Source organism: Rhinolophus ferrumequinum, chromosome 4, assembly GCF_004115265.2.
Source record: "Rhinolophus ferrumequinum isolate MPI-CBG mRhiFer1 chromosome 4, mRhiFer1_v1.p, whole genome shotgun sequence".
NCBI classification, from domain to species: domain Eukaryota; kingdom Metazoa; phylum Chordata; class Mammalia; order Chiroptera; family Rhinolophidae; genus Rhinolophus; species Rhinolophus ferrumequinum.
In genome coordinates, this window is record NC_046287.1 from 68,811,864 (window position 1) to 68,839,215 (window position 27,352).

Consider the following 27,352-nt stretch of genomic DNA (forward strand, 5'->3'; position numbering starts at 1 on the left):
TTTTTCAGGGCTTTGCGCTGTTACCTTTCTTTTGTACAGTTTGCTGATCACCAGCCAAAGAAGATTGACATCTCAGAGCTGTCGTTACAGACCCAGGGTCACGAAAACCTAATTCTGCCTAGGTGTGCTAGGGAGGCAGAGAGGGAGTCCTCTCCAGAGAACAGCCCCAGAGACCAGCAGGCACAGCGTTGCCCTCAGTTTGGAAGCTACTGAACACCTGCTTTGCAGCGGGAGGTCTGAAAGCCAGCAACAAAGACGTCACCGGTGAGTTTGTTAAAATCTCACACCCCGCCCCAGACCTGCAGAAGCGGAGTCTGCGTATTAAGGAGCTATCAAGTGATTCTTGGACATATAAAAGTTTGAAAAGATTTTAGTTAAGTGTCACTGACCACCCAATCTTGTCCCCAAGTGTAGCAAGGGCCCTCAATTAGCTGGGTGTCTGCTGTTTCACTGCAGGAGGGGGCCCGGCGTCCTGGCCCTTCCTTGCCACCGAGGAGATGGAGAGAGACGTACACAAGGCGCAGCGATGTCCCCGAAGCCTCCGCTCCTACCTGGGCGGCACTCCCCCACCGAGCGACAGCGCCAATTCTTCCCAGTCCCTCGCCCCCAACCCAGCCGTCCCCAATGAGCGGCGGGAGCGGGAATAAAGCCCGCCTCCGGCGCCCCCGCCCTCCTCCCCGCCTGGGGTTTCCTCAGGCGAGCGCGGCTCCATCCTGGAGGCATCGCACGCAGCGCGGGTCCCCCGCTCTCAGTCCCCTGCGGGTCCATGGGTCGCCGGGCGTTCCTTCCGTTTCTGCTGCGGGTGCTGGCCGCGCTAGGCGGCCTCGGGGGCTGCGGGGCCGGTGAGTGGGGCTCGCGGGCGCGCTGGGGAGAACTGCACCCCGCTCTGCGGGGAGCAGGGGGCGCGGGCTGCGGGGCGCTGCAGGGGCGGGGGCAAAGGAGATCTTGGGATCCTTGCTCGTTGTGCAACCATACCTCCCAAACACAAATATTGTACAGTGACCGTTTATCTAGGAGGGCGAGGCTGACCTGACGGGACCGCCAGGTAAGTCTTATGCGGTTATCCTGTACATGCCTGCCCGGCGGGTGGGAGGGTAGGGGGACTCAGCGGAAGAATTCGATGTCTTTCCTTCTGTGGTCCTCCAGCGGGTGGGAAAGAAGCTCTCGCCACACCTGAGGGCAGGGCGCACCTTCCTGTCCCCAACGTCCAGGCCGAGCGGGATTCGCTTTCTAGCCGGTCTCTGATGCGCGCGCCGCTCGGGGTTTACTAGGTAGAAAACTGAGGCACTTCGATGCCAGGCACCTCGAGGAGTGGTGCCTCACTCCAGAAAACCCTCGGTGAAATGGGACTTGGGTCTGAGGTGCAGTTAGGAAGCCACTTCCGGCTGCAGTAGGTACCACTCAGGTTTCAGCCGGCCCCAAGGCATAGGAGAGCTGAGTTGCAATGCCAGGGTGACTGAGACACCCACAGTTCTGAAAGGCCGGTGGCTGGCGACCTAGCCAGGTGTGGTAGGTGCCCAGCATTTGTCAAACCACCTGTCCTGCAGGCTTGCCTATCCTTCCTGACAGGTGCCCCTCAGTGGCCCCCATGGATAGAAGGCAGGCTTTATGTCATTTTAACTTGTGCAGACCCTTTCTTGGTCAAAGTGCTGTTAAGTAGTTTGGAGGAGGAGCCACTTAACACCTGAGTGGTTTGTGTTCCAGGAGGGATGCTAACCATCCCGATTTTTGCCTCACCGGGTGGAGCAGTTCTGCTGTGGCAGTAAGCTCTTGCTCTGTGGGGTGTTTGCACTACTCCTGAAATAGGATTAAAGTTATTTGTGTTCTTTACTAAGCTATGCTTTCCAACACCTTCTGGTATGAAGACATCGTTATAATGTCTGATTTGGAACAGCACATGATCTTTGTGCTTTGTATATTGACAGACTATGAGAAAGCTACCATAAATTTAATGCATAAATAACTATGTTAACAAATAAATTTCTTGTTTATTCACAGCAAGCATTTTCCTAAATTTGGAAAGTAATGTTGAGACCCATCTGCCGATAATGTGTAGAATCTATACGCACATTTAGTCTCCAGACTGAGAATCACCAGGGCAAAGTATTTTTCAAGGTGTGACTCATTTAGTAGTGTGAGTCTTTGAGGGCTGACTGCAGCCTGAATTGGGATCCTTCTGGAAGGATCTGCTGAAAGAGAGAGCAGAAGAATTAATGCCGTATGAGCATTTATGTGGTGGGTACTGTGCCAAGTGGCTTTGTGATCATTTACTCCCTGAATCTTTTTAGGATTACTTATTTACTAGCCTCATTTTATAGACAAGAACACCGAGGTCCAGAGAGAGGAAGTAGCACTCCCGAAGTTGTGTTGTTAGTAAGTGGTCTAACCAAAACCCCAATGTGGGTAGCCTGATGACTGAACCTGTGCTCCCATATTAGTGGTTGATAACATCACCTGCTCTCAATTTCATGGTTTTGGGTGAGTTAAGTGAGATTACCTGGATGGTATGTGAGTAGATGGCAAAGTTATTACCTATTCATTAATAACCAGTACTTCCTGGATATTTTATTTAAAATAGCTTTTATAAGCTAGCCTTAAAAGAATCAAACATTGAGTAACTGCTAACAGCATTATCTTAGAGGTATACAAGTATAAGACTAAGACATGGTGCCAAGAAGGTATATTTATACAATGACCTCCCATTATGTAATTTGCATTACATAGTTTTGTGTACCACTTTCCACTCCATGTGCACGAATTGTGCCTGCGAGTATGACTGCTGGGTCTTGCAGAGACCTCTACTAGTACAGATCGTGTGGCTTATGTTTAATAGGAACCAAGGATTGGCTTTTTCTCTTTAAAAGTTAGAACAGTATTGTAAATTAATTACAGTCAGCCTTCCTGGAGCTTCCCTCTGAGGACCACATTACATAACAGGCTTATTTTTGACCACTAATCATTCAAGGTTGATAAACACATGTTCATGACTTAAATAAAACTGATAGTATAGATCAATTTCTTACAAACATCTGAAAACTTTCAAATATTTGTAACCAGGCTATTTAGAGGCATTTTTATAAAGATAGTGTGTAGGACCAAACACCCAATCTCATTTGAAGATGTGTCTCCACATGTCTAAAAGTAAACAAGAATCAAGTACTTTGAACCTAGATCTCTAAACTTGCAACTATTCATACACCGAGTCTTTAAGACCAAACCAGAGCTGGAAGACGTATGCATGTCGCTTTAAACACAAGTGTTAAGTCTGCCCCGTTCTAATAGGAAAACAGGGAGACAAATGGCAGTGCTCAAGCAACAACTCCACAACATTAGAAAGAACCCTTCCCAAGGGTCGTCACTGGCACACTTGCATGGGTTTTTATGGTAACGAATTCCCTAGTGTTCCCTAGTGCTGGAGGAAGGTCTATCAAAATGACCACTGACAGCAGCTTATTATAAAAAGGTGCTCTCTTGTACCCAAGGAAGCCAGGAACCCTCATGGCTCTGCCTCTTGGTCGTCCAATGCAGATGAAATACATTGTAACATGACGAGGCAAGTTGCATGTGGAGAGAGATGCATTCCTGTGGCCTGGCTGTGCAATGGAGAGCGAGAGTGCCCTGATGGGACAGATGAGCAGTGTGGTAAGCACTTGTCATTCCTGTGTCACGTACGCATCCATGTCTGGCCCTTACTGCTGTGCACTCAGCCGGTACTGTCACTTCTCATGGTTTTCACCCTCCTGGGGAGTATTCCGAAATAGTGGGTGTTCTGTGCTGCTGCCGTCTTCCAGTGGGTGCTTTTTAAAGTGTTAATAGCAGTGCTATCAACACAAGTAGAAGACTAGTTGGGATGGAACATCCAACAAAAGTCTGGCGCCTTACCTTAAAGTCAGGCACAGACCCCTGTGGCAGTTACTCAAACCGGAATAAAACAGAAATTCCTTTATAGGAAACCCTTGCCGACCCCAGTGAACACAATTAGTTTTATATGCGATAAGCTAGTTCAACTTTTATGTACTCAGAGATTTTATATGGCTAAAACACAGCTTTGCAAGTTGAGTTTAAAGAAAGCTACAAAACCAGAGAAGCCAAGTTAGCCATTTGGGAAATGTCTTGCTGCAATAAGGCTTAACTAGTTCCGTGCTAAAAGTGCTCAAAGCCCCAGAAGGGACACATGAGCGCCTGTATATGAGGAAAGCCTGTTAACAGATGCCTCGCGTCCTTGTGCAGTGAATATGGAAGGGGAAAATTCCTCATTAAAGGAGGAAAACCCCCAAAGTACTTGGTGAGTGCTACATTTTTCTCTATCCCCCACATCCACATTCCTGGTGCTCATTTACTGTAGCTAATTTGACATGAAACCTCTGCTATTAAAATGAGTAATATTATAGGTTAAAAGTGCATACTTGCAGAAATGCCTTGTGCTATGCCCCCCATACACTTCAACCCGGTTCCCCGAGTTTATATGCTTCTGCCAGTAGGCATACTTCGGTGGAAATACTCGAAGGTCTAATTAAACCAACAACTAACAGTTCCCAGGTTGTCCTAGATCTTAATATAGTCTCAAACGCCTAAGGAGTTTGAAGAAGTCAACCTATAAACCTGTACTCTCCAATACAGTGACCACTAGCCCCATGTGATGATTTAAATTAAAATAAAATAAAATATTCAGGGTTGTTTTTTTTTTTTTTTTGTCATGCTAGCCACATTTCAAACACTCAGTAGCCACATGTGATAATGCTGGACAATGCAGATATAAAACGCTTCCATTATAACCGAAAGTTTTACGGGACAGTAGTGTTCTAGAAGAATAGTGGGGAGGATAAGCTTTGTTGTTCTGCTAGGTGATTGCCCCTCGGTAGGGGAAGGGTACTATGATATCATCGGGGTAACATGAAAAGGTCAGGCAGGTTTTGGGTTGACGCCACTGGCAAATCAGGAAATAATTATTCCATAGCTGATGAAAATAGTTCGTCTGAAACCCAAATTGTGTCCTGACAAACACCTCTTCCTTTCTGCCTCTTCTTGAACATGGCTCCTGGCCCACAGAAGAAATCTGTCGCGGACATCCACGAGCCTGGCAGTGTGATGATGGGAAATGTATTTCTCTGAGCTGGCGCTGTGATGGCGTTGGTGACTGCTTAGATGGCTCCGATGAGGTTAATTGTGGTGTGTACCACTTATTGTTTTTTTTTTTATCTCTAATCATATTCTCTGTTTATTAACAGCATTGATTAATATCAACAGTAAAAGTGAAACAACCAAGTCACTATATAGCCTTATGCCATTATGTGTTAAACCCAGATGTTAAATTGGTTCTGGTGTCACAGGTGACTTTTTTACCCACTTCTCCATTTTTCAGAATTACCTAAAATAGGTTGTTAGCTTTACTGAGGTTTTTTTTTTTTTTCTCCTAACTTCTTTGGGGTGAAACTTCATTGCACAAAGTTGTGGCTATGTCTCCAATGACTACCATCCCTCTCAATTCTTGGTTTTCTATAGACGAAATCCATGACCAAACCATAAATCCCTAAGTGAACAAGTCTGAAGTACAGCATTTCTAGCTCACTGAGCCAACTCCTGTCTTTTAGAGATGGTGACAGCATGTCCAGACCAAAAAATCCAGTGTCCAGGAAATTCTCAGTGTCGTGATGCTTGGGAACTCTGTAATGGCCCTATGGACTGTGAAGACGAGTTTGACGACGCACACTGCCCCTGGCACCGTTGCCTGGCTGGGCAGTGGCAATGCAAAAACAAGGTGTGTGTTACGGAGAGCTGGAAGTGCGATGGCAGCAATGATTGCGGCGACTCCTCGGACGAGGAAGTCTGTGGTGAGTCTCGCCCTCCCCCTTCTGCTTCAAGAGAAGGTTGTTCCTGGTGGGTTGCTTTCTGCAAATTGCATTTTCATTCCTGTGACTGAGACTAACATCCTATATCTAAAAACACGATGTTTCCCAGCAATAACCAACATTTAGTTATCCATGGAAACAGAAAGCAATGCTTGAATAGTAACTCAAGGCATTTGAATGGACACTCAAAGCATTGCCTAGAATGTTTCCACAATTCAGTTATGGCCAATGGCCAGAACACCTGAGCACCAATGTATGAAGGAAGCCTCCTAACAGATGCTTCACATTCTGTGCAGTGAATTATAGAAGGGGAAAATTTCTCATTAAAGGGGGAAACCCCCAAAGAACTTGGCAAGTACCACATTCCTTTTCTTTAGCCCATGTGCACAATGATGGTGGAACCTCCAACTAGTCGGTGAACCTCAAGCCTATTTTGTCTTACCTTTCTACGGTTAAATCTGCAATATTGAATATATTCAGATTCTAACATTTTTATAGTAAGTTATAAACCCGGTTTCTTTTTTTCCCTTCTTCCGCCCCCCCCCCCCCCCCCCCCCCCAGTTCAAGCCATTGTTTTCTCAGTCTAGTTGCCAATCTTCCACAGCAGCTCACGTCGACCTCGGGCTGCTCACAGCAGCCCAGCTCCAGGGAGAGCCGTTGTTCACAATCTTAGCTGTAGAGGGAGAAGCTCACTGGGTCATGTGAGAATCAAACTGGTGACCTCGGCATTAGGAGCACGGTGCTCCAACCACCTGAGCCACCAGGCCAGCCCTAAATCCAGTTTCTTAAGAGAATATGTCTTTTAGGGCTAGTGTTAACTGACTTTAATACCATTTTAATTAGAAAAATTTAATACTAGTTCAGCTGAGTTTTTGGTGCTGTTTTAACCTGATGTTCAGATGTCTTAACATGTTTGTTTTCAAGTCTTAAGTTCCAGTTCCCTGAAAACTCTGCTTAAAAAGGTAAAACATTCTTTCCTACATAGACTTCTTTGGGTTATGCAAAGATTGCCACCTTCCCCACTGTAAGATTTGTCTATTTCTACTCCCCCCCCATAATTATTAGTGAACAAGAACGCTTAATTGCCTGTACAGCTTCCTGTCCAGAAGGCATGGTTAGATGTGATAAAGAGAAATGCATCCTAGAATCCTTGATGTGTGATGGGGAAGCAGACTGTGCAGATGGTACTGATGAGCCCACTACATGTGGTGAGAACCCAATTGCTTGGCTTTATGTGGGAGAGGGGAGAAGGAGATTAAATAACTTGGTGCCTTAGTTATCATTGCGGGGTGTGGGGGGGCGGGTCCACACGCTGAGAGAACACTGGGACTAAAAGTCCTACACAAGCAATTATTCTTCAGGGATGGATCCCTTACCTTTTACAAGGTCCACTCCTTGGCTTTGTTCCTGAGTGTGAGCAAACGTTCCCCGAGCTGTAAAACTTTGAGAGTTATTTTCATGGTGTAGCTTTAGGGAAACAGACTAGCTAAACACCTGAAATTATATTGCTCCTCAAAAGAACACAGACTCCGCCACTGGGAAGCAAATCATTTGCTCAAGACAAAGTGGCCGATTCTCTAAGGTTTAACAGGAAGGACTGAGGCAGATGGCTTCCAGGTGAGGAGGGAGGCTACTGAGCAAGCAGCTCTGGCCTTTCCACCCTGTGGTTCTCACTAAAAGTCACCATTGCTTCGAGTTGAGGCAGAGGGAGAATGGACATTTGTCTCCATGTCATTTTGTCATTTTTCTCTTATTTCCCCCCCCCCCCCAAATTTTGTCTTAGACATGTATGATGAAACCTTTTCAGTACTGCGAAAGGCCACAAAAAGCTTTTTTACTTTTTAGGGGAAGGAACAAAATGATACCAAGAACATAAACAATGGGACAAAGTACAGGTTTCTGGTTCCATAGAGATAAATCATTGGAATTAGTAAGTTATTGTATCACTTCCTAAAGTAAGGGTCCGAGTAGCCCATACGTTCTAAAGAAAATAGAGAAGAGGTTGCGAGGCTGCTGGTTCTTCCAGGGATAAATATACCAACACTTGAAATTGTCCAGACTGTCCACCTAGAAAGAAATTCTTTTCCCCTGCTCCATGATTGCTAACTTTCCCCAAAGTCTCCACATTCCTAGGAAACAGGTCAGGGTCAAAGGTCATTCTTCTTTTTTTATTTAATTTTTTTAATTGGGGAAAATTGGGGAACAGTGTGTTTCTCCAGGGCCCATCAGCTCCAAGTCGTTGTCCTTCAATCTAGTTGTGGAGGGCGCAGCTCAGGTCCAAGTCCAGTCGCTGTTTTCAAACTTTAGTTGCAGGGGCACAACCCACCATCCCATGTGGGAATTGAACCGGCAACCTTGTTGTTGAGAGCTCACGCTCTAACCAACGGAGCCATCCGGCCGTCCCTCAAAGGTCATTCTTAACCAGTCATCCATTCCTCATCAAGTATAGAGGGTTGTGACACAACATAGTTTATAAAACATTTGATCTTTACTATGTTCAACTTTACTTATCACTTTTCTGTCTCTACCAGGTAAAAACTGCTCTCTGGCCAATGGAGGCTGTGAGGGTCAGTGCAGTGACACAAACTGGGGTGTCCAGTGTTCGTGTGAAACTGGATGGCAATTGCAGCCAGATGGTCAGAGCTGTGGAGGTCAGAATTCATTTGGTTCATCTTTTTTAAAAAAGTTTTATTGTAGTAAAATATATATAACATAAAAGTTACCATTTTAATCATTGTTAAGTGTACAATTCAGAGGTATCAACTACATTCACAATGTTGTGCAACCATCCGCAATATTCATTTCCAGAACTTTTTCATCATCCCCAATAGAAACTCTACCCAATAAACCATAATTCCCGAGGCTCCCTCCCCCATGCCTTGGTAACTTCAATGGACTTTCTGTTTCTATGCATTTGCTTATTCTAGTACTGTAAATAAGTGGAATCATACAATATTTGTCCTATTGTGTCTGGCTTATTTCACTTAGCACGTCTTTAAGACTCATCCATGTTGTAGCATGTATCAAAATTTCCTGTCTTTTAAAAGCCAAATAATATTCCATTGTATGAATGCAGCACATTTTATTTACCGATTCATCTGTTGATGGACTCTTGGGTTGTTTCCACCTTTTGGTCGTTGTGGATAATGCTGCTGTGAACATTGGTTTACAAGTATCTGTTTGAGTCGCTGCTTTCAAATCCGTGGGTATATTCCAGAAGTGGGACTGCTGTATCATAATGGTAAATTCTGTGCTTAACTTTTTGAGGGACTATCAAACTATTTTCCACAGTTACTGTGGAAAATTTGGCATTCCCACCAGCAATGCATAAGGGTTCCAGTTTCTCCATTCTTGAAAATGTTTGTTATCATCTTTTGTGGGAATTGCCGGTCAACTGTTGACTAATGAGAAAATATTAAATTTAGCATCTTTCTTTATGGGATTTAAGAGTTTCTGTCATGGAATATATACACTTGTCACTTCACGGACATGTCTAAGATCTACGGCATGCGTGGCAGGACAAATTCTGAAGTTAGAGCCCGTTGTGTGTTTATGCCCGCTTGGTCTTCCTAGCTGACTTTGTTTACGTCAGAGTCCAGTCTCATTTCTCCCCTTTGTAGAGTGGGATTATGATGCCAGCATGACTAAAATAAATTTCAAATATCTTCACCATTTAGTAATAATCTGTAAAGGTTATGGCTGTTACTTTGTAACACTTGTCCTCAAAAATATAGAACAGTATTTTAGGTTAAAATGTGATTAGGAGGGTAGAAGATTTATTGGCTCGATGCTTTGTCCTAAAGGATAGATTGGCCCTGCCACTCTGAGCCTAGTCAGTGACTCCTATTCAATAGTTCCCCCAGTTTTCATGGATTCCACCTGTAGCCCTACCCAGTTAGGAGGGAAGGATATAAGAGAAAAGGCCCTGGTGTATTAGATAGCATCAGAGTTACATTCAGTAGTGACTGTTTTTTAAATTGTTTGTCTCGATATGGTTCTTCTTTATATCTTTAGCTATAAAACTTCTGTTCGGCTAGACTCCAGGTAGTTCTCCAGGTTGATTGTTCTATAATTTAGTTGTAATTGTAATGTGGTCACTGGAGGAGGCAAGCACAGCGTTTATTTACTCTGCCATCTTGGATCCTCCAACAGTGACTTTTATATTGAGAATTCAACAAAAAGTACAATGAGCCTGTTTTGGGTAAGACACCTAAACTTATTAATTTTTTGTTAGAAGTATGAAGTCAATATCTGGTCATGGTGTTGGAGGGGTCTGGGTTTTATACACATGCCAAGGCTCCTGCACTGTGCTTCTTGAGTTACAGCTCCTTGTAGTGATTGACTGGACACTGAGCTTGACTTGTAGCCATATAGTGATAACTCTTCTCCTGGGCTGGGAAGACATTATTCTACTTTAGGCCCCTGTGGTTTTGGAGGAATAGTATTTTCCTGGAAATGCCCCCAAGAAATCATATTCTTTCCTGCTAAAAAACAAAACAAAACAAAACAAAAAAACAACTCTCCTAGTCCTATGACTCATACTCTAAAGAGTCCCTGCCATCTGGCTTTCAGAAATGATAGTACCTAATCTAAATTCTGCCAGTTATACCTGTAAGGCTTAAACTATTTCTGTCATCTTGGATGAGCTGACCCATGGCACAGTAGTAAACCTTAGCCCCTAACATTTGTCATTCTGAATTAGGCTCTGGCTAGCTTGACAAGTGACACATTCCCAAGGGTATGTGGGAATACATAGGGTAACATAGATAGGTATTCTGTACCAACCAAATATGTAGAGTCCCTATATGGACATTTCTGCTGAATTATACTCAAAGGCATGGGAATTCCATGGAAGCAGAGATTTTCTATTCCAGCACCCAGCACAGTGACTTCCACACAAAACATGTCCAGTGAGTGTCTGAAAAGTGGCGCAAAAGAACAAAGATACTCAGTGGGGTACCTGGGCCTTCTCTAACTTTTGGCTCTCTATCATTAGATGTAGATGAGTGCTCTATGGCATACAGTCCTTGTGGCCAGCTATGTCATAATACACCAGGCTCTTACTCTTGTGGGTGTGTTCAAGGTCACCAGCTCTACAATGGAACTGACTGTCGAGTTACAGGTGAGTTCCAATATCCAAAACACAGCATATCTCCAGCTCTGTTCTTAGCAGTAATTGTAGCTGAAATGGATATATACGAGGTCTGACAGTTAAGTTTGTGAACTTGTTGCAACGATGTTGCTGACCTTTTTTTTTTTGATATCAGAGGGACTATTCATTATGAATTTGTACCAACTAGACAAACAGTTAACCAAGTTTACTATTTGGAAGTGCTGTGTGAAAAAGTTAGACGACCTGAACTTTTTGCCAACAATTCATGGCTCTTGCATCACGACAATGCACCAGCCCACACGGCACTGTCTGTGAGCCAGTAAATAAATAACTGTATTGGAACACCCTCCCTACTCACCTGATCTGGCTCCCAATGACTTCTTTCTTTACCTGAAGATAAAGGAAATATTGAAAGGAAGACATTTTGATGACATTCAGGACATCAGGGGTAATACGACAACAGCTCTGATGGCCGTTCCAGAAAAAGAGTTTCAAAATTGCTTTGAAGGGTGAACTAGGCACTGGTGTCAGTGCATAGCTTCCCGTGGGGAGTACTTCGAAGGTGACCATAGTGATATTTAGCAATGAGGTATGTATTAATAGCACTTTTTCTAGGATGAGTTTGCGAACTTAATTGTCCAACCTCATATTATAGATAAAATGGATGAAAGACTAAGTGCTTTAAGGTCTGGTATTAAAGATGACTTTATTCTTTCCATAAATAAGCTGCTATTATAACATTCCTTAGGCAACTTGAGTATCGGTTCCTATCAAGCGTCTTTAAAATGACATAGTTACTCTATCCGCTGTCCAACTGGGTGCTTCAGAAACCCAATCAATACCATCTTAACTTGGCCTGTACTTTTTTAATGATGGGATACTTAATTACATTTGAATGCTGTGTATGAGGCTTGGAGAACACTTCTGTGTAGGTGGGAAGAAGGGTTGAATCTGCAATCAAATAAGGCAAAGAAGTTCCAAAGATTATAAGATACTGGGATTTAGGGGCGGAGTTGAGACTTATGGTGGCAACTAGATCTCCTCTGGATACACCTTAGTCCAGACTTCAGGAATAAGTAGATGTTGGCATGGGAGGTGGGACAACATCTTTAGTTAAAGAGAATGGTGTGAAAGAAAGTTTCAAGGTAATGTGTCACTGATTCTCTTCTACTTTTGTAGATGATGCTGTTAAAATTCTTATAGCAGCAGATCGAGAGCTTGGCATCCTGGATCGAAGAACAGGCCTCTACAAGACTCTGATACCTATAAAATCAATGCCTACTTCTGTTGCATATGATCTTGAGAGAAGCATGTACTTTTGGGTAGATGAAGTGTTAAATGTGTTTGTCCTTGGAAAGCCGAGCTCTGTTTCTCTCTATCCAGGTACATTTCTTGATGTTAAGAGCCCCCACTTCTTAAAGGTACTTAGACATAGTATAAGAAGCATATGTATTTATCCAGACACCTTCCTCTGTGACTCACTTATCATGAATCATGAGAGTACATAAAATCCCGATTTGAGATAAGACTATGTAGTTTGTACGCTCTACAGGAGCTTTAAAGAGTATAACCTGAGAATTAAATCACGAGCAAGCAGTACGGAAAGTTTGGGGACATGAGCTCAGGCCAAGGTTAGTCTTAGACCCATACTAGGTATGTGACCTTGAGCAAGCTGTTAACCCCTTTGAGTCACCCTCTGTAAGATGAGAGTACTAGCACTTTCCTCATTGTGTGAGCGGTGGGGTTACACTGGCCAGTGCATGTAAAGAAGTGCTTAGCATAGTCCTGGGCACATAGAAATCCTCTGATAGCAGTGAAGAGGTGGAGTTCATAAGAATTCACCTGAGACTTCTGGAATAAATATTGCCCCAAACTGACGCCACATTCTCTTGGATTCCTTGGTGATGCTTCTGCTAAGGCCTTTCCATACTGCCCACTGTGTATTGGCAACACCTTAGCAGGTACTCCCTGTGTCCCGTTTGCCTCATTGTATAGTCTGAAATCAGAAGCTGTAGAAAAGTTTTGTCCAAGTCTCTTTTTTCAAGATAAGATGGGGGTAGAAGAATACAGGAGCATAATACTATTTCCTATGTCCCCAGAACTTAGAACAGTGAACAGTGTCTCTTTGGACTGGTTCACGGGACAGTTGTATTGGGCTAGCAGCTTTGCAAGGGTCATCTGTGCTGGTTTAAGTGATGGCAGAGGCTACGTCAAAATCCTGGAAAAGGATCTTGTGCCAGAGCAGCTAATCGTGTTTCCTGCAAAAAAGTAAGTAGTGTTTCTTTTGGAATATATCCAAAATCATTGGTAATCTTAGATAGGTACAGTGATAAGAGAACACTTTAACCCTTTCAACTTAGGTCTCATTTGCTCCAAAAAAAAGTCTTAATTTTGAAGTCTACATTCAATATTATGGAGCCAAACTTTTCAACGTCTGCTGAGTCTAAGAGCAGAAATCTCCAGCATTCTTAGTGCAATGATACGAGGCCTGTATGAGAGAACTGAGGAAGCCCGACTGTTCAGAACAATGTGCATACAACCGAAGGCATTCTCAAACACGCTGTGCTTCTGCTTTCCTCAGGTACTTGTATTGGGTCAATCGAGGTCATAAAGGCATGAGGACTATTGAAACTGCAGGGATGGATGGCTCCGATAGAAAGGTGCTTGTGGCTGTGAACATGGAGGAACCTGTAGGACTGACACTTGACCACGTGACTGGCAGGCTCTACTGGATCAGTAAATACAAGCAGGTACTGCAGAGAGGTCAGGAGGAAAAGGTAAACTCTTTTACTGGCATTTGGGATGACTATGGGTAAGTACAAATTTCTCTAAAGTCTTACATCAACTCAGTGAAGCATCTTTTGGGCTGTGAAAACTGAGCAAAGCAAGCTATAATTGCCCAGTATCTTTAGGTAGAGCCAGACTGGATCAACATAGGTTAGTGTGACTTTCTTAAACACTCTCCAGTCAAACTTAGCATTGGGATTTCCTGGTACTATAGGTCATGTTGTATGTTGTGCCTAGGATACAAAATCTCTTAAGATGGTAGAACACTTCCTTGAAAGCATGCAGACACTTAGGTACCTCACTGTTTCTAGTTCTTAATATTACAGTTCGTATTATCTCATTTTTGAAAGCGCAAACTGAAATACCAGTATGACATGGTGTCTAAAAGCATAGCCTTGGGAGTCACGTGTTTAAGGCTATTACTCCCAGCTGTGATTTTGGCTACTTATGATGCCTCTTTGAGCTCCCATTGATTGCCCTTTCTGAAAAGAGATAGAATGCCTACCTCAGAAGGCACTTGAGAAGGTAGCAGAAGGACCTAGTACAATGTCTGGATGCAGATGATAAGTTATAGTAGCTTCTTGTACAACATATCTGTGGCCCCGTTTTGTACAAGATGCAGTCCAGTCCACTGGTTTGGGCACTTGCTTCCATGAATCCTAGGATGAGTTCATCTCTATCATGTTGCTGTCACGTGAAGCTATTTTATCAGTGTCCAAGAAACAGAGGTGCACTAACATTGTCATTACCTCTTGCTAATGTTTCCATGCTCTCATGAGACTCTCTAACCCTTCAGTCCATAGAGATGGTGAACGTGGATGGCAGTGGGAGGTACACCTTTCTTGAGATCTTCTTGGAAGATGAAAATCCAGTAGGGCTACATGTGTTTGAGAACTCTTTCTTCTGGGCAAATAAAATACAGCTGTTTTATGCTTCAGCCCACACCCCAAAGGAGAGAGTGGTGCTGCTAAATGCTTCTATATCTGCTTTCTCAGTCCTGCACAAATCCCAGCAGCCTAAGGGTAAGTCCACGACTTGTTTGGAAATGCTTATGAAAAGCAGAACGCTAAATGGAAACTACCTAAATTTCTGCCGCGGTCTGTAGTTGGAACTTGTTATTTTGAGGCAGAGGAAATGGTCTGGATATAATTCCAGACTTATGTAGGACTTCTAAGTAAGATGAACTGAACAAAGACTCCTATTGGGAAACTCATTCCAAGCATGTGCTTGTCCAGTGTAGTTACCAGGTTTTTTTTAAAAAAAACTTTTATTTTAAGTGTGTTTTTCCAGGACCCATCAGCTCCAAGTCAAGTAGCTATTTTAATCTAGTTGTGGAGGGCGCAGCTCACAGTGGCCCATGTGGGGATGGAACCGGCAATTCTGGTGTTACGAACTGAGTTAACCAGCTGCCCCTAGTTACTAGGTTTTTAATGTCTGAAATACACAGAACAGAGTAGTAAGATATTCACAGAAGAGTTAGAATAGCTTACTTATGGACAATATCCATTGATAACAGAAAATTAAACCAAGTCTAGCATTCTTATATTCCTTCCTTATAGAAGGAAGTCAAATATCCATTGGCTGGGAGTTAAAAGCTTTTGCTCATCTGAAATTGTATGTCACTCAGATGTTGCTTCGTAAATGGGTCGGAGGAATTAACTAAAGTAGAGAGCCTAGACCACTATTTGCTTATAAGGGAGTCTTCCCGTAAGCAACTTGGACAGTCACTTTACTTTAACTCTGAGGGAGAAGATGCTATTGGTTGAGGCATTACTGGTCCAAGCTTAATATAGATAAGTAATTGCCACTATCTGAAAGATGGGAGTCCAAAGGTCAGCATGCCCAAACTAGAAGGTATCAAGTACATGGGGATTCCTCTTTAGGCAAACATGGCTTAACCTCCCTTTAGTGGTAAATTTGGAACTAGTATGCATAAATAAATATGAAATTGTATCTAACCTATTTCTATTTTAAAATAGGCAGATACCCGGCGTGTGTTCCAGGTTCTTGTAGCCACTTATGTCTCCTGTCCCCGATCCTTCCCAAGGGCTATAAGTGTGTTTGTCCAGAAGGGATGTTTCTTTTACCTTCTGGTATATGTAGTGGTAAGTATGCTGGGTGAAATGGGCTTGGCTCAAGGCGGCATATTCCAGGAAGGCCTAGAAATAATGTAGCTTCCATTTTTGGATAAATCACATTTATACTGACAACCTACTCTGATCACAATTTTGTTATCAGAAGACCTCAAGTAGGGTTTTTTTGGTGCTAAAATATACGTAACAAAATTTACCACTTTAACCATTTTCAAATGTACAGTTTAGTGGCACTAAGTGCATTCACATTTTTTTTGCAACCATCACCACCATCCATTTCCAGAATTTTTCATCTTCCCAAACTGAAATTCTATGCCATTAAACAGTAACTCCCCATTTTTCTCTCCCCCAGCCTCTGGCAACCACCATTTTACTTTCTGTCTCTATGAATTTACTACTCTAGGTACTTCATGTAAGTGGAACCATACAGTATTTGTCTTTTTGGGACTGGCTTATTTCACTTGGCATCATGTCTTCAAGGTTCATCTACATTGTAACATAGAATTTGCTTTCTTTTTAAGGCTGAATAATATTCATACACACACACACTCACTCACACTCATATATATGAAATATATACACACACACCATACACACTACATTTTGTTTATTTATCCATCAGTGGATATTTGGGTTTGATTAGTTTTAAAACAGGAAAACATAGCTTATATCACTCAGTGTCTGTCATGTGAAAAATTAATGACTAAGTTGGTATAAGAAAGAAATGCTCTATAGTCTCAGGATTATTGTGTGTTCTGACTTATGTTTGTAAACAGTGTGTACTTCAATATTGTTAGCATGAACCCTTCATGCTGCTGTTCCATCTTTGAAATATTAAAGGCTATATAATCACTGAATGTTTCTATCCAAATTACTTGACTTTTTTCTACAGAACACTGAGGTTTTAAGAATAATAAGTGACGTAAATATGTTCATGTTCCAACTACCTCTAAAAAACGTACTTCACGGGGTAGCCATGGGATACAGTCAAGTAGAGTTTAAAATTCTTTGTACTGAGACTTATGTGCTGTAAGCAAGGATTTGATGACATCACTGAATCAAATGGACTAGTACTCCAGCCCTAACCCTCATGATTCTGTGTTAACCTTTCAGCAGAAATTCAGAAGACTTAGTGCTTTGGGAAAGCTGATCAACACTTTATACTTTCATTTGCCCAAATGACTCCCTTCTCTAAGGAAGACAGGGCTTTCATGTGTGCTTAAGGGATTCCCTTAATAAAGGGAACTTTATTTAAAGTTCCCTTTCTAGGGGTGCCTCAGCTTGAGACAGGAGCATTGCTCAACAAGGGAGTGTGGGGCTGATCTGACAAATGGTCAAACGGTAAATCTCTCCTTTTCCCTTGTAGAGTTAAAACTAGTGTTTTCTTCTGGCAAACGTCTCTACTTGTTGAAAGTTGGTTTTATGGGAACTGCGATAGAGAGAACCCTAGTTCAAGAGCATCGTAGGAACATCTGTCTACTGGATATTGACTGGAAAAGAAACCTCATCTACTGGGTGAATGCCGAGGGACATCTGTTCTGCTCAACTGGCTATTCAGGAGAAAAGCAAAAGATTTGGTTGGAGCATACAGGTAAGTTGGGGTGGCTGGTTTTGATTTTTCCTTTATTTTCTGGCTCTAAAATGAACTAGGGCCCAAAAAACTTACTTACCTGTTCCTGATCTGAATCAACCTTAATGCCAATGAGTGGTTTTTAACTAATTTAAATATTGAGTGTCTCTGATTTACCCTTGTTCTTATCAGGGATGTACCGACTATTAAAAGGCTACCATGATTTGGGAAATCCTAGGGTCAATGGTAAGGTTTTTACAATTCTATTTTTCTGGCCTTACGTCTGGGTAGAATAGAAATGGACCTTGAATACTTCAATTTTGCATTGCAGATTTTGTTACACTAATTTAGAAGTACTTTGCAATGCAGATTTTAAAGAGAACTCGCAAGATATTTTCTTAATATGGTAATCTATACTTTCTCTCCCCTCCTACACACCTAAATGCCACACCTCACTCTTAACTCCTTGCACTCAGCCTAATGCAAACATCTCCTTTATAAAGGAGAACAGACTTGAGCTCTCCAGTTTCTGAATGTCTGTGCCCTGTGTACTCTAAGTACCAAAGATATACTTTACTACAAAAAGTGCTCTATTGAAATACATGTTCTGAGATGTTCTGCAGAGCAGTAGATTTTACCCAGGGTCCTGTGGGCAAGCACAGTGCCTGGCACATAGTACCTGTCCTAGAGAACGTTCAGGAGAACCTGAAATGGGCAGTGGTCTTTGTGATACATCTGATGGCCATCTAGGAAACCCCTGATGGTGAATTTCTTCCCACTTAATTAAACTGTTACCTTTCCCCAGCTGGCTAATCCTTGCTAATTGGTTTCTGTGTGACAATTATTATATCAGCGATTTGTAAGAGGATGACAATTTGATTTGAGCTTCCTCTAGTATTGAATATTCAGTCCCTGTGGTAGGTGGCTGTGAAATTATGTAAAAATATATATATTTGTCTCTGCCCCAAGTTTCTGGCACAGAATTCTTAAGACCTTTGTAATTTCCTGAGTGATAGAAGGATCCTCAGACACAGAATTCCTAAATCCCTTGGAGTTTCCTGGGTGATAGGAGAATTTTTATTCTAATGAGGTGACTGTTGGTGGCTCCTGCATGGGGGTCAGTCATCAGAAAGACCAAGCAATGATTAGAAGCATAGAACTTTCAGCCCCACTCCCCATTCTCTGGAGAGGAAGAGGGGGTGGAAATGGAGTTAATAATCACACAAGTGTGATGAAGCCTCCATAAAATTCCCCAAAATATGGGGTTCAGGGAGCTCCTGAGTTAGGGACCATTTCCATGTGCTGGGAGGGTGGTGCACACCAACTCCATGGGGACAGAAGCTCCTGGGCTTGGGACCCTCTGGACATTTCCTTGTGTATCTCTTCATCTAGCTGTTCATCTGTATCCTTTATGTAATAAACTAACAATGTAAATAACTGTTTCCCTGAGTTCTGTGAGCCATTCTAGCAAACTATGAAACACAAGCAAGGGGTTCTGGGAACCCTGATTTAGAGCTCGTCAGTCAGAGTGCAGGTAACAACGTGTGACTTGTGATTGGTGTCTGAAGTGGGGGACTGAGCTCTTAACCTGTGGGGTCTCTGGGCTTCCTTAAAACCCATGAGCATTAGCTTTCAGCTTATTCTTTCGTCAAAGCATCCTGACATCTGTGTTGTTTCCTCTTGGGTGTGTTAATCTTGGCCTCAGATTGAAAATTGAGACTGGAAAATACAGATGAAATTCCTAATCAAAAATGATACGGCTTCAAAATTCTGTTTTAGGAAAGAGTGCATGTCTTTGAGAACCTGTGTAGAATTGCTCAAAAACATTCTGTGACCCTGGCAACTGGACTTTCAACCTTGAATCTGTGTAGCGCCAAGGTTAAATCTAACTTCAGAGAAAGCGCGTGCTCTCTGCAGATGGCAGAGCCCAACAAAGAAGAGAAAAGCTGAACTGAGTGTGGCCAATCTGTTCTTAATAACTTGCCAATCTTAAGTCACTTCTTTCCTGGGCAGGAGTGAGTTGACGAATGAGGGGAGAATTCAGAAGTACAATTCTAGGCAAGTTCCTCCATATGAAAATGTGAGGGAGAGTAAAGAAGTGCTCCCACCCTAACACCCAGGAAGTAGGAAGAACTTAACAGCACATCGTGTACAGTACACACACTAAGCCCTGTGTGTCCTGGCTTCTCCGTTCTGTCACTGTGCCCAACTTCTGTATCTTGCCTGCTTGTCAACATACCCTGGAGTTAATGTATAGGTTCTTAATACCCACAGGTATACTGAGATATATTTAACTACCACTCTCTGGGGGGAAAGTGCGCGTATTCCCACCTACATATGTTTATAATAAAGCTTACTGATACCGGATGTGTAATACAACTTACAAATAATAAGGTGTACAGCATTCTTTATTGTAAATTTTATATAGCCAACTGGTTTTCATAGATTGCTTTTTTATTCTGAATTCTTAGATCTGTAGCCCATCTATAGTCGCAATTCAAACAAGATTTAATACAATCCAACTATGAAGAATTGCTCGACTGCTGTCTGCTATGACAAACAAGTGGATGCTATTGTGGAGTGAATGTAGTCTGGATGTGAATGCTGTTTGACACTTTCTATAAACAAGATGAAAGTGAAGCAATGAAGACTATTTGGAATTAGTTCGTCAATGACATGAATTACACTTGTGGAATTGGATAATAGTTTTCAAATACTAGAACAATATTTCCTCATTTTGTTGTGGTCTTTAAAATGTAATGAGTATAGACAGGACACATGTACCTGTCCAATCTACAATATTAACATGTTCTCTAGCCTAGATGAGGCATTGTAAAGTTCTTTCTGTAAAAGACCGGACAGAGATATTTCAGGCTTGTTGGGCCCTCTGCCATTGTATCTGAATAGCAGGCATAGACAATATGGAAGTGAGTGGCCTTGGCTGTGTTCCACTAAAACTTTCAGACCATAGCTGGATTTGGCCCAAGAGCCATCATTTGCCAGTCCCTGGTTTAGAAAACAAAACCAAAACCAAATCAAACCCTTGTAGTGTTTGCTTATTTCTGTGGTGTAAAAATCCCCACAGTGCCAGATGTCAAGCTCTGAATGTACCATCACTAAACGTGGAGTTGGGAGGGCTTGTGCTGCAGCAGTCCTTAAGGTAGTTTTTCCACCATACAGACACAATAGGCATCAGTAACCACGAGCATAACTAACAGTAAGATTTAAGAAAATAATTAAGCGATGGTTGGAGCATTTTAATTTTGTTTCAAATATGACTTAATTTGATGTAATCTAGTGTTTAATAATGGCTGTGTTGAACACCAAGCTTACAGAATTCCTGAATTTACCAATTGGCTGTGATGAGCTCATGTAAGCCAGCTCCAGCACACTGCTTTAAAATAAGGGACATTATGCTAAGCTTTTCATAGGTACTAATTCTAGTCCTCAGAACAGCTCTATGAGACAAGCATTATTCCTCTCATACGTTTATAGAAACCGAGGCTCAGAAATTGACACCTTATTTTGGAGCAGTATTTCAAACAAGGCAGTCTGATTTGCTACCCTAATCCTGCTCTTAACCCTTATGCTGTACTGCATCCCAGAGTAGGCGATACCTAGCTTAGAACCGACTGTGTAGCCACAGTGGGAGGGTTGGGAGGAGGGCGGATTCTTTGTACGTTGGTGCCTATCTCTGTTCTATCTGAAAACCAACACTTGACGGTTTTTATATATTTGGTCCCTATCCTATCTGTGTCTTCTAGTTGTAGATCTCCTCACTAACCATTCTGCTGATGACCTTTCATACCACTGCTGGATGTCACTTTGGCTCAATCTTTGCTTTCCTATAGCAATTTTAGTCCTCGTCAGTCGCTGTGTAATTGACTGATTTTTATACTTAGCTAATGAAGAAGAAGGAATGTGCATCCAAAGTTGTAGACCTGCATTCCAGGGCAAGTCTTGCAACTTAGATATCTAACTTATAAAATGCAGTGAATTGCAGGGATCAAATGCACTCATGTGACAGACATGGTGCTGGAACCAAAGTAGACATGATGGCACTCATCCTGCAAACCAGTATGTCGGCTCGTTGTGTCTCTCAGTCTTTGTGTCTTTGTGTCTCTCAGTTGTCTCCCTTCCACCCCTGACCCAAAGCTCAGGGGCATGGACATATTTGAGTGCCCTTTCTAATGGGAGTTGTTTTTTCTCCTTACAGTCTGCTCAGCAAGTGTGGACATATCAACTGGGAACTTGTACTGGCTGCCCTGTGACAGAAGCGCTATTCAGAAGACTAGAATTACTGGCCCAGAGACACATACCCTCTACAGAACGGACAGCAGTATACGTCATCTTCTTCTTGATTGGCCGAAGAGGGTGCTCTACTGGGTAGAAAGTGGGAAGCACCTGCAAAGTATGACCCTTGATGGCAAAAACAAACAGGAAGTCTGGACAGGCACCTGGACGACAGACACCCACATGGCTTTAGACCTTGGCTCATCTAGCATCCTCTGGACTACCAAAGGGTTAGGTAAGCATGACATAACCAGTATCATTAGAGAAAGCTTGAGGGGATGAGTGCGAGTCTTGCTTTTAGTATAATGATATCAGGCATTCTTAGAACCAGGCAGACATAAACTCAAGTTCTGATTTTTACAAAGTTTGGGCACGAGTCACTTACCTCAAACTCAGTTCTCATCTATAAGTCTAGACTTACTAGTTAAAAGAGAAAACTTCTGAAATAACATACTTAGTAGCTTTTTGCAGTGTTCGGCATTTGTTTCTATTTCTATTAGAAGAAGTAATGGAACCAAACTTCCATTGCAAATGAAATACAGGTGCTTCCATTATAACCTTGATAACAGGTACAAGTTGTACCTTGGAGCCAGATTTGATAGTCTTCTCACCGACAAGCCATCCTTGAGGCCTAGCAACTATACCAGTTGTTTTAGTGTAAAGAGGGTCAAGTCATATCTGATGTGCCCACGGGGCCAACCTAAGCCCCTGGCTTTCCCGAAGCTTTAAACATTTCAGTGGACTATTTTAACTATGTAACTAAAACCTACAAAACTTGATAGGAAGAAGCTGTGTTTATTTTCAGTGTGAGGTCATTGAACCTCAATCAAATGGTACTCTCGTCACATGTTATTCTAGCTCAGCTTGTAAGAACTTGATTCTTCCTTAGGGTTGCAAAGTCTGAGTCTCCTGAAAAATAGAACCTATACTTTGAACAAGACCTGGAGTGATGGCATTGTAGCGGCCCACGAGCCCTACCTGGTGACTATGAATGGAGCCGGTGTTGTGCTGTGGAACAGAAGGATACTGGAGCCCTTCTCCGTGTCAAAAGAACCATACATAAGGAAAATCATCATCCTGGCAGAGAACCTGGAGGTTCCAGGCGAGTCTTCCTCTGTGGGGTTATTCGTTAAGATCCACGTTCCCTGGCTCTCCTCAGTGTGTTTTTATAGGATAAAAACCTGGGTAGCTTTGTGTTTGTATTGGCAATTGTCCCAACCCATAGTATAGCAGACCTTATCCCTAACTTGTCCATGTCCTGGAAGAGTAAGAATCTAACACAGTTCTCAAAGTTGCTAAATGGCACACATCCCTGAGACGTCTGCATGGCATGGCCCCTTCTGAGAATCATCTTGTACATTAGCATATCAAAGCTCTTGGTCTGGTCATAAAGAGATCCACCAGATTTGCTCTAAAGCAGCTTCCCAAAATGATTTTACTGAGGAACCCCCTTTGCTCATAGTAGTAACATCCTGTAGAAGACCCTTTGCGAAGCGGCTCTGGAGCTGTGGATGCCAGGAAGGGCAGTGCTCTCCTACAGAAGCTTCACTTTTTCATTCAGATTAACTCACTTAAGGCAGGTTTACTTTTTTTTTTTTTTTTTTTTTTGTATAAGCCTCTGGCACATAGTCCAAAATCTGATCTTGGATCATGAGGCAGAAAAAAAAAAGAAATCCTATCACAGGATTCAGGGGACTTTGTCAGCAGAAGTGGCTGGAAATCCCAAGGGAGAGTAGGAACAAAGAGGGACAAAAACATTCCTCTTTTATGTACCCAATCCGCCGAGGTCTCTCATTTCCCTCTTCTGTATAAACTGCCTTACTTTTTGAGTCATTGGTTGGTTTAAACTGATCTTAAGGGTTCAGAAGCATTCGGCATAGGAGGTAAAGTATGCCAATAAACAGTTAACTTTTTGGTAACAAACCCAGTTTTAATGGTTCTATTGACAAATCTGTTAGGTTGTTGCGATACTTGCTGAAGAATATTAATTGGTAACTTTTTGTATTGTAACTTCAACATCTCAACAAATGTGTGTCCACGTTATGCTGGCCCCTATCCTAGACCATAAGATGCTATAGCAGGGAACCAGACAGAACAAGTCCCTTTCTTCAGAAACTACCAGTATTATAGCATCAGGTGGTGAAAAAACTAAAGTTAAAGTGAATAGACTTGAAAGGAGAAAAAAATTTGCCCAGATTCAAAGCCATTAGATGATGGGTCAATGTGCCAACTTAGTCTAAATAGTAGGCTTTGGGTCAGTTTCACTTTTTCTTCCTATGAGGTAGGAAGATGTAGCTACCTAGCCATGACCTGGTTTTCTGGAGGAGGAAGACACTAGAAGCACATCTCCATTGATGAAATCTAATGGAATGACTTGCTGAAGCAACTGCTTATTCTAGATCCTGGGGTTGAAGGAGCAGCCACAACCTCCCCTCCTACTCTTCCCCCACCACCCCCTCTTCTTTGCACCCGATCCTCTGTCCCCTGTCGGAATGGGAAGGAATGTATTTCTCGGGAGTATCTCTGCGATGGCAGGCGCGACTGTCAGGATGGCTCCGATGAAGAGAACTGTTCCCAGTTCTGCAACAGACCAGGTCTGTTACCATCTCCTCTTTTGTTCCCGGTATACTGAGTCAGTTTCGGCTGCATGGTATGAATTGCCAGAGTGTTTATTATAATCATATTTGCTTTCCCTAGATAAATGATCATAAATGAATAAATTATCATAGAAGTCATAGTCTGTCAGATTACTTATTTTGTGCGTGTCAGTTTTCCTCCTTGCTTCCTCAAATTTGCTTCAGGACTCCCATATTTGCCTTTGTATAAGCTGAGCCGTAGAGGGACTTAAATGGACCACTTGGTAGTGTTCTAACAAGTCATTAAAGTAACCAAACAAATATGAGACCATATTTAAACAGCTTAGTTCAGCTTCCTAACTTACTTGACCCAAGCACTTGATTAAAGCCTGCTTATAGATGAAGTAAGATATAGAGCTCAAATAATGTGCAGTCGATTTACTCCTCAAACTCCAGAATGAGGGTGAGTTCACCTAATCTTGACCCTTCAGTATGACTGAGTACACGGTGCTAGCTTTTGGCCCTTTCCATTTAAGGGGTCTTCCAGTGTCTGGACGGAAGCAAGTGCATTGAGGAGAAATACCATTGTGATGGGGCTCAGCAGTGCTTGGATGGGTCTGACGAGTTGGACTGCTGGAAGCCCGTCGAAGATTGTTCTCTGCGTTGTGACAACAAGACCCGCTGTATCCCGAAGAGCTGGCTATGTGATGGCAACCCAGACTGTTCTGATAAAAAAGATGAACAAGGATGCAGTAAGTTTCATGAAACTGTCTGGGAGTATTTTAAACTGCATTTCAGTTGATTCTCATTCATGGTAGTTATCTTCTATAGTTGCTATGAACACTGAATTAGCAGATATTGAATCATGGCTCCCAGCAAAAAATACAGGGCAAGGTGTCTATGAGTCTCTGGTCGCAACATTTTTGTCAACCAATCAATATATAACTTGGTTTTATGTGTGTCTGTTTAAAGACAACTGAATGTACATTGTTGGCTTAGTAACATTAAAGTCACAGCTAACAACACTCTATATCATGCCTGAAAAAGCTTATCTAGCACACATTTTTTCCTCCACCATGCACGTCATGGACTTCTTGCTCTTAGGAACACTGGACTGCACTTCAGCACTGTAATTGGGGGCCATTTTAAACAGCAAAATCACTGAAAAGTACAAAACTGAAAAGTGTGGCCCTAGAGAGACTGCAAAAAGGACTCCTATTTACAGTACGAAACATGAAACAAAAAGGCAGAACATTGCCTTGTTCAACCTCAAGTGGGAACACATGTGCGGGGCAACTCATTTTCTTTTTTTTTTGCTCCTTTGCATATCTCGGCAAATGACCATGAAAGTGTGAACATATTGATTTTGGGGGTTACAAATAAATTTTAGCAAGGAGGTGAACGTACAAATACTGAATCCACAAATAAGGACTGCCTGTAGTTACTACAGAGTTAACAAACTAAGATGAAAGTTTCTGAGTTAGAAGCGCCTCAAAGATCATGCTGTAACTTTCTCCTTTCCATGACGAGAAGATTTCTATTAGTGGAAAACCAGTCTACTAGCAAAATAAAGTATTATTTCTTGTTGACCTAAAATCTGCCTCCTTGAGGATTTTAATTTTGGTCCTATGCCTTCTCATGGGATGGGCCATCTCCTCTGGAGGTGTCATTGCTTTTCCCTCATTTTTATGGGATACACAATCATTATTTTTATTCTGCCTAATGACGTGTTGCAAAGACCTTACTCACATTATGGGATACAGGTAGAAGAGAGAATGTGGAGAACTGATGTGGGCAGAAGAAGAGGCTGGGTAAGTAACCATGACAGATTTGGATATACTACAGGCAACTGGGCAGCTAGAAGATATGACGGCACTTGGGCTTTATGAGAACAACATCGGGGAAAGAGATGAAGGAAGGAACTAGGGAAAAACCCAAGGTATAATTTACTTTTCAATACATATTTATAGTTTTGCAGAGGACTTGACCCTTTTTCTTGAACCAAGTCAAACCACTTCTATCTGTAAGAATTGAGTCCAAGAACATAAATTGTAGGGTATTTTGGATATTGTAGGGGAATTTCTTTTTTCATGGGTGACATTAAGGTCCCAGAGGAAAATCCTACTACCCTGCCTATCCCAGTGTCCTTCCATCCCTGTCCATCAGCCATTGTTCTCCAGGACAGAAAATATTTTCCGGGATAGCTTAGTAAGCCTTTTCTGCCTACTCCTTGGAGCACCTCTCTGCCCTAATACCTGCTGAGGCTTAGTTCCCAAGGTGACAACAGAAAACCAGGGAGTCTTTAAAACACTTTGCCATCCAATCACTTCTACATCTAGCTGAGTTCTTACCTAACACTTTATTTTTCAGTTCATGAAAAATGCAGCTCATCTGAATTTACCTGTGAGAATGGCCAATGCATATCGTATTCTCTGCATTGTGATGGGAACCGAGACTGCCTGGACCATTCAGATGAAGCAGGCTGTCCTGTTGCCTGGTCCCTGCCGTGCCCTGCAGGGGAGATGAAGTGCCCCAGGAGTGGAGAATGTGTGCTGGCAGAGTGGATATGTGACCATGACTTAGACTGCAAAGATGGAAGCGATGAGAAGGTACTCCAGTCTTCTTGCAGAAAAATAAACTAGATTTCAAATCACAACAGTAACACACACTTCCCTGTAGAAAACTTGGGAAACAAGAACACAGACATCTCCCATAATTACTGCCTGGGAAGCCAGTTTTCACTATATCAAAGTGTTAACATCCTCCTGTTGGAAGTCAAACTTTCAAGAGATTTTTTTTTTATTGTAGGTTTGCAAGTGTTAGGCCTTGATGGCCGTGGGTTAAATGTCCTACCCAGAGAGATGCTTACCTGTTACCACAAAGTACACTGAAGCTCCCACGTTGTATGAGATGCAGCCTGGGCTTGAATCTTCTTGCTTGGATTTGACCTTAAGAAAGTAATGACTCCCTAATGCTCTATTTGCTCATTAGTGAGATGGGTATAAGATATGCCTTGTAGGTCTGAGGGGTCAAGAGTGGATCTAAAGGCTCTGAGGTATAGCAGGTACACA

At 42.5% G+C, this 27,352-nt stretch overlaps 1 protein-coding gene across 1 annotated transcript in view; it reads left to right on the forward strand.

Moving 5' to 3' along the window:
* The first annotated feature begins 607 nt into the window (after positions 1-607).
* LOC117021031 (low-density lipoprotein receptor-related protein 1B) overlaps positions 608-27,352 on the forward strand; it is a 42,837-nt gene continuing 16,092 nt past the window's right edge. The window contains exons 1-18 of the mRNA XM_033103743.1: positions 608-842; positions 3,529-3,642; positions 5,050-5,169; positions 5,592-5,831; positions 6,944-7,057; positions 8,381-8,500; positions 10,846-10,971; positions 12,142-12,345; positions 13,062-13,230; positions 13,544-13,712; positions 14,546-14,771; positions 15,729-15,854; positions 17,209-17,433; positions 21,629-21,940; positions 22,595-22,807; positions 24,105-24,299; positions 24,818-25,033; positions 26,652-26,890. Coding sequence (XP_032959634.1) covers positions 767-842; positions 3,529-3,642; positions 5,050-5,169; positions 5,592-5,831; positions 6,944-7,057; positions 8,381-8,500; positions 10,846-10,971; positions 12,142-12,345; positions 13,062-13,230; positions 13,544-13,712; positions 14,546-14,771; positions 15,729-15,854; positions 17,209-17,433; positions 21,629-21,940; positions 22,595-22,807; positions 24,105-24,299; positions 24,818-25,033; positions 26,652-26,890 — 3,204 coding nt within the window. The 5' untranslated portion in view covers positions 608-766. The remainder of the gene's footprint in view (positions 843-3,528; positions 3,643-5,049; positions 5,170-5,591; positions 5,832-6,943; positions 7,058-8,380; positions 8,501-10,845; positions 10,972-12,141; positions 12,346-13,061; positions 13,231-13,543; positions 13,713-14,545; positions 14,772-15,728; positions 15,855-17,208; positions 17,434-21,628; positions 21,941-22,594; positions 22,808-24,104; positions 24,300-24,817; positions 25,034-26,651; positions 26,891-27,352) is intronic.